General features: G+C 41.7%; 1 protein-coding gene across 9 annotated transcripts in view; it reads right to left on the minus strand.

Moving 5' to 3' along the window:
* The window catches only part of STS (steroid sulfatase), a 275,517-nt gene that overhangs the window by 223,006 nt on the left and 37,214 nt on the right, over positions 1-15,297 (minus strand). For all 9 annotated transcript variants that reach the window (XM_053310059.1, XM_053310053.1, XM_053310058.1 and 6 more), the window contains 3 exons: positions 11,633-11,754; positions 10,069-10,191; positions 7,695-8,118 (listed from right to left, as the gene is read on the minus strand). In XM_053310059.1, the coding sequence (XP_053166034.1) occupies positions 7,695-8,118; positions 10,069-10,191; positions 11,633-11,754 (669 nt within the window). The remainder of the gene's footprint in view (positions 1-7,694; positions 8,119-10,068; positions 10,192-11,632; positions 11,755-15,297) is intronic.

The following is a 15,297-nucleotide window of genomic DNA, read 5'->3' on the forward strand; positions in this document are numbered from 1 at the left end:
AAGAGGCACCTTTTAAAATGGTGGATCTCTTATATTAAGCAGGGGGAGAGCAACTGGCCCCATCCAACCCCAGCACAGCATACTTCTTCCAGTGGCTGTTGCTGGTGTCTACCTTATGTTTCTTTTTAGATTGTGAGCCCTTTTGGGACAGGGGACCATCCTATTCCCCCCCCCCCTCTGTAAACCACTTCTGAGAACTTTTGTTGAAAAGTGGTATATATCTTTTACTAGTAGTAATATTGTAATAATAGTAGAATAATGCCTACTTTACCTGAATGCAGTCAAATTTCTTTTGAAGGAGAGAATACTACAGTTGTATTGTGTTTCTAATACTTGTTTATCTATAACAACTGTATTCCACAATTAGGACTGTGTCTGTTATAGAGGTATCAAGCAACTCCTCTTATGTGGTCAGACTAGATCACTTTCAGTTTGTAACTCCTAAGGATGTGGACAAACTGTTTTGGACTCTGAGTCTTACCACCTGCTCTCTTGACCCTTGCCCAACTTGGCTTGTTTTACTTAACAATCAGATGGTCGGAGAGGCTCCATCAATCATAAATTAAACATCATAAATGTTTCTCTGCAGGAGGTTAGAATGTCTCCTTGTCTTATGGAGACTATTACTAGATCATACTATAAAAAAAACAACCCTACAAGAGACCCCTAAGAGTTAGGCAACTATAGGCCTGATTCTAATCTCCCATGGTTCAGCAAGGTGATTGAGAGAGTGGTGGCATCTTTTGACCCATTTCAAACCGGCTTTTGGGTAGCCTATGAGGTTGAGACTGCCTTGGTCAGCCTGATGGATGATCTCCAATTAGGTATTGACAGAGGGAGTGTGACTCTGCTGATCCTTTTGGATCTCTCAGAGGCTTTCAATATTATCAACCATGGTCTCCTTCTGGGGTGCCTGAAGGAGCTGGGATTAGGTGGCACTGTTTTACAGTAGTTCCATTCCTACCTTTCAGGTAGATATCAGATGGTGTCACTTGGAGCCTGTTGCTCTGCAAAACAAGAATTACTTTATGGAGTTCCACAAGGCTCCATACTGTCTCCAATGCTCTTTAACATCCACATGTAACCTAGGATCGCTGGGAGAGATCATCAGGAGTTTTGGTGCAGGGTTTTGTCAATATGCTGATGACACGCAGATCTACTTCTCCATGTTGAGCTCAATAGGAAATAGCATATTTTCCCTAAACACCTGCCTAGAGTTGGTAATGGGCTAGATGAGGGATAACAAACTGAAGTTGAATCCAGATAAGATGGAGGTACTGACTGTGTGGGGTCGGGAACCTAGTGATGATTTAGATCTGCCTGTTCGGGATGGGGTTACATGCCCCCTGAAAGATCAGGTACATAGCTTGGGAGCGCTCCTGGATCCAAAACTCTCCTTGGTTTCATAGTTTGAGGCAGTGGCCAGGAGCACCTTTTATCAGCTTTGGCTGATACTTCAGCTACATATCATTTCTGGAGGTAAATGACTTTAAAACACTAGTGCATATGCTGGTGACCTCCAGGCTTGACTACTGTAATACACTCTATATGGGTCTGCTTCAGGGGTGTAACAAGGTTGGCTTTGGCCCAGAGACAAGATTTTAAAATGCCCCCCCCCATCACCACCTTCCTCTCCTTCTCCTGGCCCAATGTAGACTCTGCTAACTAGACAGGGAGAGATGGGGCGTATTAGGTAGGTGGGGAGATCAGTAAAATGAAGGATACGCATATGCTTAGGGAGGGATCTGCACCCCTGCTTACAGGGGCCAGACTTCAGTTTCGTGGGTGGGCGGTGGGTCTTGAGGTAGCAACAATTAATTGTCCCCTTTGCTAAGCAGGGTTCACCCTGGTTTGCATTTGAATGGGAGACTACATGTGAGTGATGTAAGCTATTCCCCTTAGGGGATGGGGTAGCTCTGGGCAGAGCAGACCACCTGCATGCATAGAGCACCACTAATTTTTCTCCTTGCTTTACTACTTCTAATCAGAGAAATAGAGTGAAAGGGCTGAGACTAAGAACTTGCTGAGCTGCCACAAAGACAACACAGGACTGAGTGTGTTGTTCAATTGACTGATGAACTTGAGCATGGGAACTTGCTGATGGGGGGGGGCATTGCCTACCCCAGGAAGCCCAGAGGGGGTTTGAGCCCCGCAGCTCCTACGAAGTTTACGTGCCTGCCTGCCTGCCTGCCTGCTTGGAAGAAAGAAGATGTTCTTCGCATGAGTCTGATGGCTGCAGCAGGTGGAAGTCTGGGCTCCTTATTCCTGCATCTGCAATCTTTTCGTTCCGTTCCTTTTCCCACCAGACTGGCGCTGGCACCATCTCCCCTCCTTCGCTTCTTGGCACCGCTTTCTTCTTCCTCCCGATTCCGAGCTGATTTGGAATTGGGAAGCTACTGTCGTCTGCTGCGGGCAGGGCTTTCTGCTCTCAGAAACTGCAGCCCTTTGCTCGGGGCTTGCTCTCTCGCTTTCCCCCACCCCGCGTCTTTATGCACAACTTTCCCCATTATGGCAGCATATTGATTGGCGGAATCTCCGCCGAAGCACACACTTGTGTCAAACTTGGCACTTGGAGGGCCTGAACTTGGACGTGCATACCGGGCTGCCCTCTCTGGCACGGCTTCGCCTAAGCACTAGCTGGTGGTTGCCTAGCTGCGTTGTGTGCCCGTAACTCAAGAGTGCCCAGGGCATAGCTAGCCATATCCATACAACGCGTGCGCGCCGCGTGCACACATGGGCAGAGTTGGTTTGTGTGACTTCTCTCCGCCCCAAGCTCTGATTGTTTATACAGGTGCAGTCTGAACTCCTTCCTTACTAAAGATTAATGGGAAAGAAAGAGCTGGATTTCTCTAAACAGTGGTGAAAATCTGGGTGCCAAGTTTTAAAAGCTCCAGAGGCAAATCTCACTTTCCACTCTGAGAAATCCATTCCTCCTGACGTCAATTTCAAAGGGATTCCGGGGTTTAAGATGGAAGAGAGACGAGCCTGCTCACGCCGGTAAGGAAGTGGTGCACGTTCTGAGCCGCGCCCTCCCGTCAATCCCAGATGAATCCGGTTCAGCGCTGGTGAGAAAACGGCACTCTGCATATGTTCAAACAAAGCCTTCCTCTTCCAGTACTATTGCTAGCTTTGAAAACCAACGCTTTCGAAGGATGAGCCATACGGCTCAAATGGAGGCATTGGGAATCTATTTTTCAAGTGATCTAGCCAATTGGAATGCTAGAGGGAGAAGGGAGAGAAGACGATTCCACAGCTCTCTTTTTCACTTGTGTGTGTGTGCAAGTGGCAATGCATTACTATTTTTATTGCTAGTAAAGCACTTCTGGTGAACCTGGAGAGATGCCCAACTACTGCTGCAAAGGAGAGCAACGGGGTCTCTTGGACCCCACCCCATCCCCGTCCCGAATGTGCATAACTAACCTTACCTGATTCCTGAGCCTCTTGCCGCTCCATTTTGTTTTAAGTAATGGTAGATCCTAGCTTGCTAGCTTGCTTGCTGCTAGATTGATTCGTTGGCGGGCACTAGGAATAATGGTAGCGACGACCTCCTCTTCCTTCCTTGCTCAGCAGCACGCGCTAGGCAGCAGCAGCAGCAGCAGCTGAGCATGCGCGTTTCTCTGCACCAGCAGCAGCCAATGGGTGGGGAAGGAGGAGGAGCCCCGTCGGCCACAGAACTAGGCAAAAGGGTGGAGGGTGGGCGGAGGCAGCAGCAGGCAGGAAATACGGCGCTCCAGAACAAAGGTGGGTTTTTTAAAAAACATTTTAAAAAAATACACTAAATCAAGGAAGCTGGGGCTGGCGCTGGGTGGGGGAGGCACGTGACATGTCTCTCGGGTGCCCCCTAAGCTGTGGGGCCTCCAGACAACTGTCTCCCCTTGCCCGATCATGGTTACGCGCCTGGTCTGCTTTTGTACATAGTTTGCAAACTACTACTGGTACAGTATGCAACAGCCAGGTTGGTCTCTGGGACAACATGAAGGGACCATATAATGAGGCAACTTTTAAAAGGAGTGTGCATGCAAATGCACACCTTTAAAACCACCCTGAGCCATTTTTGGAAGGGTGGTATAGAAATCAAATAAAAAAATAAAATAAAAGTGGTGATACTCTTCTATTTATCGGGGGGAGATCAACTGGCCCTATCCAACCCCTGTGAAAATAAGAGCTTCTCCATATCTTTTAAGATTGCTATAAAAAAATAATTTCAAACTGTTCAATTGTTTTTATTCTGTTAAATTATTTTAGTTCTTTCCCTCAGTGGATTGTTCATTGTTTTTCTTATTTTGTAATTTGGATTGTGCACACCACTGAGAGATGTATATATCAGACAGTATATAAACAAATACAATAGGGGTTCCTAATCTTTGATACTACAGGTGTTACTGACCTACAACTACCATCAACCTCAGGTACATTTTGTTGTGGCTAGGGATGATGGGAGTTGTAGTTCAGCAACATCCAGAGTACTACAGGTTGTGAATGCCTGGTCTGCAACATACAGGACCAGCAGGTAGTACAGAAGCCGGCAGGTAAGCAGTGCTCTCTCCAAAAGCAACATCAGTCTCCACTAGCTATAGCAGTATGCTTGGAGCCCCAAGCTTTTTTAAAAAAGCACTATGACTTCCTCTTTCTGATGCTGCTGACCCAGGTATGCTTCATGTGTGTTTTATTTGCCCCACTCAGCTTCAAGCGAGGCATTGGGGCATTCTGATTGACTGAGGTCCTGGGAAGCGACAAGACTTTAGTGCCATTTGCATGCACACTCCTGCTGAGACCTTACATTGTATTAGACATTCCTTCCATTCAATCTGTGCATAGTGTGGACTTTGGCTGGTTGCCTTTTTGTGGGCCAGGTAGCAATTTTTGGACTCTTGTCAATTGGTCAATGACAGGCATCTTTTTTGCCTACCACCCTATCTCCTTCTGGTCCCTTTATGTTCCTTTCTAGTCACCACAGCAGGAACAATGCAGTAATGAAGGTTAAATAGTTATTTAATGAGCACCTCAAGGTGTGCATTTGGCATAATGAGGAGTCAATCAGACCCTAGAGGCTGTGAGGCTCAGGGAGTGCTAGGATATTTTCCTAGATTACAGGAGCATCACCAACCCTATGTGTGATTTGTGGATGGAAGTGATGCTCCCTGCATTTCCCTTTCCCCCTATGGTTTTCTAAGAAGATCAACAATAAGCTGTGGTAGCAAGAATGAATTGTCCCATTTGCTAAGCAGGGTCCACCCTGGTTTGCATTTGAAAGGGAGACATGTGTGAGCACTGTAAAGATATTCCCCTCAGGGCAAAAGTGACTGCCTGCTTGCATGCAGAAGGTTCCAAGTTCCCTTCCTGGTATCCGAAGCAAGGGCTCAGAGAGACTCCTGCCTGCAACTTTGAAGAAGCCACTGCCTGTCTGTGTAGACAATAGTGAGGTCGATGGAACAGTGGTCTGACTTGGTATAAGGCAGCTTCCTATGTTCCTATTAGGCCAACAGGTGCTCTGAGCTCAGGTGTAATCACATTAAGGGTTAGGGTAAGAACTTGCATCTTGGGTGGCAACATGCTATGACTCATACTATAGGTGGGTGGAGAACCAAGTTGCTTAATTAGATTGATTAAATAAAGTTATGGCCATTTATCTCCAGGCTAAGCATTGTGTCTTCATTGGTGTGAGTCATTGTACCCACACCAAAGACAGACCTCCTTTCCAGGTCTCTTGGTCAACACTTTCACTCACTCTAAGAAAACTGTTGCATAGCTACTTGGCATTCTGTAGGAGTGTGTGAGTTTTTGGAATAGTTATTCCAATATTAAAACTTGGAACTTATTATTGGATATAAATATTCCAATACCTGAAGTGTTCTGATGTTTGATCATTGTTTCACAGTTAGCATTCAAGCCAAAGCTAAACAGAAACTTTGATCAGCACAACTGTAGTGGACTAAATCCTTTGTCTCAGAGCAAGTTCAAGTTAGGGAAAGAAATGCTGAAGTTAGGGAAAGAAATGCTGAAACATCCCTGCTAAGCTGCCTAGATTTCTCTTAAAACTCTTCTGTTTTATTGGTAGGTTCAAAAGCTGCCACCACCACACCTCTTTTCAACAGAGCTTGAAACTTCCTGGTCTTGGGGTGGAATCCCAGGGAAAACTCTCTTTATTTTGCTATTGGATAAGTACAGCAATGCCTATACGTGGTGAGAAAACGTATAGGCATTGCCATAGCCAGAGTAAAATCCCCTTCACCACCCTGCCCCCGCACCCCCGCTTTCCTGAGTTAAAAACCAACTCAGAGAGGCTTGTAAAAAGAAAATAACTAAAAACCAGTTTTATTCAATTACTACAGACTGCTTCTGTCTGAGGCTTCGTCAGCTTTTACATACAGTTAGGAATACTCAGTAAGATTACAAAAATAGGTTGTCTTAATGCACGCTCAAGTGTTTATAGTCTTTTGCAACACTATAGGTAGGATGGGCATAGGCTAGTGTTTCTTATTTTAATTACGTTACAGGTAAACAATAATAGAACAGTATCAGGAATATGAAAAAGCACACACACCAAAGAAATATAAGCTTCAAATGTGTAATCTGACTAACAAACTGTTCTCTAGGCTGAATTTTCTTCTCCTTAAACTCACCCAATTCCTGAGGAAAATCAAGCATCCTGAAATCCTTTTCTTTTAAGGATCTACAGAATTATTCCATGAGAGAAACCTCCACGCTTGCTTCCACCATGAGGAAGCAAACTCCATTGCCCCTCAATCTTTCCATACACACTTCTCTCCAACAAAGACTGCCCTTCTTGTTCCCAGAATTCCCAGCAAATGCTCTCTAGGTCCCACCCCCCTGGTGTGCTGATTGGCTGCCCTGGAGTTCACCAACCTGTCAGTCAAGACAGGGTCCTCTTCCGGTTAACTTTTTAGAGGGAGGGGAGGCTGGTCACTACAACAACCAATAATGGAATAATGGAAAGTTTGAATAACGGAACCTTATTGATTGGTGCATCTACCTAGAGTTTTTGCCAAGCCAAATTGATAAACAATATATGTATGTTCAGTTATTTTCTTGGCAAACTACAACTGTGCTTAAATATCCCCTTTCTGCAGAGGGATGGTTCAGACAAAACAGGAATAAACCCAAAAGAACCATGGGTCCACATGGTCCTCCACCCCCACCCCCCTATATCTTCTCAGCTCTGTTGTGGACCCATGATGTTTTGTTTACACCATGGCTCTGTGGCTCATGCAAAGTGAGGAAATGCATAGCAAGCCAGGCTGTGAAACTAACTCCAGACTCTGGTTTCACATACTGTCTTTTTAAACCAGGAAAACTACAGTTCCCAGGTTCATACAAACTAGGGAGATATGGTTTAAACAATTCAGGATTCTCAGCCATGTGAGCAGAGGAGATAAAGTGGGAGAGAAACATTGAAACCCTTAGTTTTCTATGGCTCATTCATGTAGCAGGAAACTATGATTTCTCATTACAGCTGAACTGCAGAAAGATAAACTTATACTTCTGTCAGGATATAGAATTATACAAATCCAGTTTTGGCCTCACTCATCATGTTCATGCTTTGTTTATTTCCCTTTAAATGTTAATAGCATGCAAAAATGGAAAACAGATGACTTTTTCCCCCCATCCACAGGTACTACTGTAAGTAAACAACCTCAACGAAATGCCAATATACTGCAACTGGATGCACCTACCTTTTAATAAACCTTTTGGCTTCTTCTGTAAACCTCTGCATGAGGTTCTCATAGCTCCAGGGTTGCTGGACAATATCATGATTTCTCATCAAGAAGCAGTTCAGATACCGAAAGTTATAGAAGAAATACATCAAGAGTCCAAGTAACAGTGCAGTCATTAAGAAGGAGTAGCCCAGCACTCTGTGAGAAACTCTGAGGAGACCAATGTAATGCAGAACTGCCAAAGAGATTAAAGCAGTTCCTGTGATCTGTAGGGTTGTAGGAATGTACATTTTAATCCCACTGGCAAACACGCTTCCATGCCCAGGTCTGCAGTCTCTAATATTGTTTACAGGGATCCCATAGAAGTAATCAAAACCATGATTTAAGGGGTGGTGGCAGAAGTCATCACTGCTGTTGCAATTAATCCCAAGATGCCACTTGCCTAAGTGCAAAAAAGCACACATATATTTCAGACAGACATAAGCACGAAGCTTGCTTGAAGGAATAACAAATGGTGCAATGTCCTCCCTTCCTATCTTTAGCAAAAATCTTCATTATTCCCATAACATATCTGGCTTTGCCATGCAAGCTCTATGGCCCTTAAATTTATAAACTATGTGTGGCCACTCTGAACACCCCATTATATACATTGTGTGTAGGGGGTGGAGTGCCCAGTCCTTTCCTTCAATATGCCAAGAAGACCACAATCTTAGTTAGCGTAAGACCCATAGCACCATGTGGTTTCAAGACTGAAACGTACGTTTTTATTTTAGCTGTCTGCTATTAAGAAAACAGAAACAGAAGCTAGAGTTTTGTTCTTTTTGTCCTATTAAATACTAAAATCACCTCTAATATGTTTTGTTGTAATTACAATTTTCTTGGCACCCTTCAGAGAGTTTTGGACCAACTCCTATGATTAACTTGCAATTTATGGTTCAGACAAGGCAATAACATTGAATTTCATTACAACACCATTGTACCCCTAGTTTTTGATGATTGCTTTTGTGTTATGAAAGTAAACTTAAAGCTAGCTAGATGGCAAGGTGAGTTGCTAGCTACTTCAATAAATAAGTTATTAATGTAAAGGCAGAAGATGTTCATCATGAAATTAACTGAGCTTTTAAAATGTACTATATTTTTCCACCGCAAAGCACACTCGTTTCTGTAGCCCCAAAGTAATGAGAACATAAGCAATCAATTCAACTTCCAGAGCTACACTGCTTATGTAAATCATATATTATCATAATATATTATCAAAATATATTATTATAATTTTCTGATATCTTAGTAGTGTTAGAAATAGGAAACAGACACAGAGAGACCTTGAAATAATGGGTCAAGAGTTTAGGAACAGGGAGTTTTGAAACCTGCATCTGAAGTATTGCAGTCTCCCTCTTTTTCTGCCCCATTTTCTCCAATATTCATGAAAATCTGTAGAGGGTTTCAAGTATCTGCACAAATTGGATGTGTATTTCAATGTACATCTGATGCAGATTGCGGTGTGCATACAGATCTACATTCCCATTCTTAAATTCTCATATGGCCTGTACAAGAGTACACGGACCAATATATATATTTTTCTCCTGATGGAAAGGAATTCAAAGAGAAAACAGGTCTGGGATCATTGTCTACACCTGCAGGACAATGGTATTCAGACCAGAAATAGAATTTGTTGGATTGTTATCATCACTTTTCATCAAAAACAGTATCTTAAAAGTAACAAATTACTAACTGTCTGAATGAAGTGGAATTTAGATGAAGGCTGCCTTGTTTCCACTTAATACATATAAGAACTAAGGATATTACTAAATAATGTATTGCAAGAGACCTAGAGCTGCTTCCACCCCATATTTCTTTGCCCCTCTTTCCAATAACATCTAGGTATACAAAACAGATGGTGTGATGTTCTGCACTCTGTATCACTTCACCTGTCATTGACTGGCAGGGTGCAGCAATACACAGCACAAGGCTGTCATATTGCAAGTGGTTATAGTTTAGATCAAGGGTCCCCAATCCTGGGTCCAAAGATGCTATTGGACTACATTTCCCATTATCCCAAGCCACAATGGGCAAAGGTCAATGGGCAGCAGCGTTCTTCATGTGGGGGAAGGCATAAGCAATCCTGCCTTCCCCCTGGCTTAGAGAAAAGGAGATTGTGTGTTCTGGGCCCCTAGAACTCAGCAGTCAGCACCAACTATCTGTTTCGTAGTAGAGCTTACAAAGATCTTTGCATATATGTGTGTGCACATCCCACCTGCTACTCTGTGCAACATTCTGTGGATCTGGACATTAATCCTTTCTTATCATCAGAAGAACAGAACAGAACAGGGCATGTTAGCCCTAATCAATAGGCAACACAGACACTAAACATGCACATGTTGATCACCCATACCTATAAGAGCTGTAGAATAACCCTGCTGCTGCATAAGTTTTGCAAATGTTATTTCTTCAGTAGGCAGTCCACCGGAAGAGGCAGAAAATAAGAAGACTCCAAGTCGATTTAAACTAGCCATTCCTAAATGAGTTTTTAAAGAAATCATTTTGAAAGATAAGATTATTCCCACAAATACAATACACTTTAGAAAAGCACACCTGAACCATATCAGATTAACCATGAGACACAGATGATATATTGAACATTTCAGCTTTGCCAGATCATTCTGTGACTCTCTGTTTAGGTAAAGATGGGAATAAAAATAAATAGAGAAAGAATGTTCTCTGAGCCACTCTAAGGTGAGCCACTCTCTGTCCAACCCTCTCCCTCAACCACATCCAATCTGCAGATCCGCATGCACACTGAACACAACTGTTCAAGATAATTTATATGAAGCACTATAAACACTTGCAAGTGCTATACAGATGCTAAATGTTGTTGTTATTCTAGGGTTTTGAAATCAAAGGTAGGGCATGTACTTCATTCTCCATAAATTTCCCCACAAGCAATTCCACCTCCCTCTTTAGCTTTCAAGCAACACAGCCTCAACTGTTTGATTCCAGTGTGATATATTATTAGGCAAGGGTATGTCAAAGTAGTAGATAAACATGAATGTGATTATATTTGTTGTGGGGGTGGGGGGTGATAAGGAATTGTTTTTTTTTACCCCTAAAGGAGTAGGATCATAATAAACCATTCATATCAAGAGAGCTTTATAATGGTCTTGCCACATACATACCATATTGTTGGATCAGTACAACTATCATCAGCAGTTGTTTAAAGTAACTGTATTATAAATATCATGTTTAAAAAGAATTAGTTGCCTGATTACTTGTCAATCTTCTTTAGTTGATTAAAAATAAATATTTTAATTGATAAATCCAATTGATTAGCCAGTTAAAAGGCTGGTGCCATAGTAACACAGAGGGCAGTCCACCCGCCACCCCCCAAAATTTCAGTTTTCTTTCCTCGAGACAAATATTAGTCAGCTAACTATACTGGCAATGTCTTGGATTCTGTACAACTGTGATTTGTGTAGTTGGATTCTTCTAAATTTTATTTATTTATTTATTTATTTATTAAATTTATATCCCGCCCAAACATATGTCTCTGGGCGGCCAACAATTAAAACATATATAAAAATTAAAACAATGCAACATATAACACATCTGTAGAAGTTTGCAATTGTCATTTGGGCTGCTATTAAATGACTTCTTACCAGCGGAACATCCCAGCATTCAACTACCATAGCTATATATAGGGGAAAGTGCTTTTTCTGTGTGTGTTCTCTTTAAGAGAAGAACAGTACCTAATAATATTTCTGGAGCAAACAAAAGCCATAACAAACATAACATTAAAAATGTGGTGAGGTATACGTGTGAATCTCCATTGTACTACAGTGAAGATATTATAATTGTTTACCTAATGGGTAACAGCATAATAACACTGACACAGATATGGCAAAATAAAATGATTTTAATTACATTTAATAATTTTTTAAAAAGCAGAAACATAACAGTACCTGATCTGACAGGATACCGGCCTGTCAAAAAAGCTGCCCTGCTTGGGGTACATAGTGGTGCAGCTGCTATATGTTGAGTTAATGTTGCTCCTTTTTTTGCTAAGCTGTCGACATTGGGAGTTCTGGAATTTAAAAGAATAGTATTTTAAAGGCATTTGTATTCATAGTAAAGAAAGATATCAGACTTAAAACAGTCAGTACAGTGTGGCCACATACAGTCTATATACAACACCTGACAGAAGCTTTAGGTGTCATAGGCCTGCAATATGCAGCCCAAACCTTTGCTGAGTTAAGAATGCCTAAGCCTACTGGCTGACATAATAATGAATGCTGTGCTTACGCAGCTAAAAGAATCACATGTGGAACAGATGAACTCTTGTGGGGAGTGGGGTGCAATTTTAGCAGATCTCAACCCCCACTCCCGAGAAGCACTCTGTGCAATATGTCTTTGAGGGCATGTCACGCAGAGTGTTTCCAGGGAACGGGAGTTTGGTGAATTTTGCCTCCTGTGCAAATGCAATTCAGAAGTGGGGGCATCAGCTGCATGTGGGCTTTATGCTGGCTGCACATACACAACATTATTTGGGATTCCAGGTTTGATCATCTAGAGTTGATAAACTAGTTCTGGCATTTCCAAAAGCATCAATCTTATGAGTGGTTGCTGCTGGGGTGTTTAGGGGGCAAACCCCCCAAAATGCATTCTCGGGGCCATTTCTTACATCATAAGGTACATGGATGAAACTAGGTATGTGCCTGATCTGTGGTTTGAACTGTAGTTTGAGCACTTTCAGGGAAAATAAGGAGGGGACTTTAAGAAAAAGGAGAGCAGGTGCTTATTTGCTTTCAATTGCCCCATTCAGCTTCCTGCTGGGGCAGCGCTGGTCTCAAAAAGTGACTGGGTACAATTAAAAAAGAAAAAGAAAAAGGCTCTGTATCAAATGCTTAAAATTCTTTTTAGAAGAACTAAAAGAAAGGCATGTAAACTCATCAGGCACTCTCTCACTCTCCACTCAGTGGGCCAGGCAGGCAGGCCCAGACCACCAGTCTCTGCTCTCACTGCTGCTGCTGCAGTTTCCTCCTTTCCTGAGGTACAAATAAGCTCTCTGTCTCAAGTAGCAACTTAAATAAGTTTTGAAAATCCCTCCTTTTGCCTCCCCCATGTTTCTTCTTCCCAGCCAATGGGGGCACAGCTGCCCATGACAACACTTGATATGAATGAGAACAAGCCAACCAAGAAGCAAGGGGATCTCAAGCCAATCGGAAGCCAATCAGAAGCAATCAGCAAGGCGAGGAGAGGGGGGGGCAGGACTTAAAATGGTGCTTGAATCAAATCGATTCAAGCTCAAATCAGGGTCAATTCAATCATAACTTGAATTGGGCCCTTTATTCTAGTGGTGATTTGATTAGAGTTCGAATTACTAAAATCATCCTGATTTGAGCTCAAATCAGTTTGACCCGAATCAAATTGCACATCTCTACTTTCTTATGTTCTTAATTCTAGATTACTTCTGTAGGAACTGAGTCATAACGCATTTGGTACAGAGCCTTATTTTCTTAATAAATATGCAAGGCCATAATCATAAATCAGTATGCACTCATGAAATCCAGGTTCAGCATATTTATCAGATATAGTGTTTTAAAAATAATAATTGTGTCCAATATACAAACAGCACAGATTGTAGAATTCAACACTGTTTTTATATCTATTGGAAGAAATTGTTATGCATGCTTGCCCTTTATGATCAATTGTAGTATCCATAGTATGCATGCATGATATAAACTGAGTGCAGCATAATATTTCTTCCACACAGCTTGCTCCTATCCAATGATCTCTCTAATTTCCCCCCCCCCCCCCATCTCTGTGTGGAATGAGTTTTGTTCTGGGTGGCAGTATCAAGGCAATGTGTGTGCATGTGCATTCAGAGTGGGACCTTCCTGATTCAATCTGAACAGGATCTAAAATTAACTGAGCGGACATCAAAAAATGTGTGAGCTTGTGCACATATGCATGCCTTAGACGAAACAGTGCTCCTATCCAGCAGCATTAGATCAAGGATGCTAATATGACCACGAAGTGCAATATTACATTGTGAATGGAACTAGGAATTATGTTTTATAAGGTATTTTACAAAATGATGTGGCCATCTGATGTGGTCACAAATGATGTGGCCATTTATATGTGTACCATATAAATTTGGCAACTCTGAATAATTTTAATCTCTCAGTTCCAAGTTTTCTGCAAAGTAAAATAAAGCAAACAGTACCAATATGTTTTTATTTCTTAAACCTTGGAAATGCCCTCTACTGGAGAACTAGGATCTCTCAACAGCTATCCACAGATTATAGATTATCCATAGATTATAGCAATACATATAATCTATATGGGGTTGTCCTTGAAACCATTCATTGTGTGGCAGTAATTCAAGATACTCTTTTTATCTCTCAAAGCTCTTGATGGACCAGAATCTATATATTAGAGATCATCTTTTGATATAGGTACCAGCAGACCTGTTCCATATTCCTTCATTACGGGGAATCAAGTTATTCCTAATTAGGAGCAAGGCCTTCTTAGTAGTAGCCCTGTGTTTGTGCAATGACCTCCCTTAAGAGGTTTAAATATATAATAATAATAATAATAATAATAATAATAATAATAATAATAATAATAATAAATTCAATTTCTATACCGCCCTTCCAAAAATGGCTCAGGGCAGTTTACACAGAGAAATAATAAATAAATGCTGTCCTCCAAAGGGCTCACAATCTCAAAAGAAACATGATAGACACCAGCAACAGTCACTGGAGGTATGTATCAGTCCCCAGAGTTTTCTTATTGTTATCTCAGTAGCTCATCTATTTAGAAAATGGTTTGTGTGCCAGAAATTGCTTACTCGCTGGAACTTTTTCTGAATTTTACACTGTGAAATAGCTTGAGAATAGTCTGGACTCATTCTTATTGTTGCTGTTTTAGCGTTTTTAGAAATGTGATTTTGTATTGCTAGCTGTGTGGAATTTGTTTTAAGCAGCCAAAATTCTAATTGCTTCTAAATAATTCTAACCTCCCATCACTCAATCATTTTTTTTTCCATACAAAAGAGGGCCCATGGCATTGGTCGTGAAGTTAACAGCATATATAGTTTGGGCCCAGTATACCTGAGGGATCGCCTGCTCCCAAGGGTTACTGCCCACTTGACAAGGTCATCTGAGGGGGCTCTGCTCCGGGTGCCAACAATGAGGGAGGCTTGGTTGTCGTTCAAGCGGGACAGGGCCTTCTCTGTTGCTGCCCCCAGACTCTGGAATGCTCTCCCGGTGGCTATTTGCTCCTCGGTCTCCATCACAGCTTTTAGAAAGAGTGTAAAATCTTGGCTTTTTGCCCAGGCATTTATTTGATTCTCTGCTGCTGCTCTTTATACTCTGTATTGCTTTTATGCTTTTGTTTTAAATTTTTAATCAGATTTGTTTAATATCTTTCACTTAATATTTTAATTGTGTCTTTTTTACCATCTTGTGTTTAAATTTTTGCTGTAAACCGCCTTTTAATGAAAGGCGGTATATAAATTTAACAATAAATAAATAAATAAAATAAATATCTACTCTTGTGAAGGCCACACACACCAGCTAGTCTTTAAACCAATTTAGAATACTTTTATGTGGTACATGAGTTC

Source organism: Hemicordylus capensis, chromosome 3 (genome assembly GCF_027244095.1).
Source record: "Hemicordylus capensis ecotype Gifberg chromosome 3, rHemCap1.1.pri, whole genome shotgun sequence".
NCBI lineage: Eukaryota > Metazoa > Chordata > Lepidosauria > Squamata > Cordylidae > Hemicordylus > Hemicordylus capensis.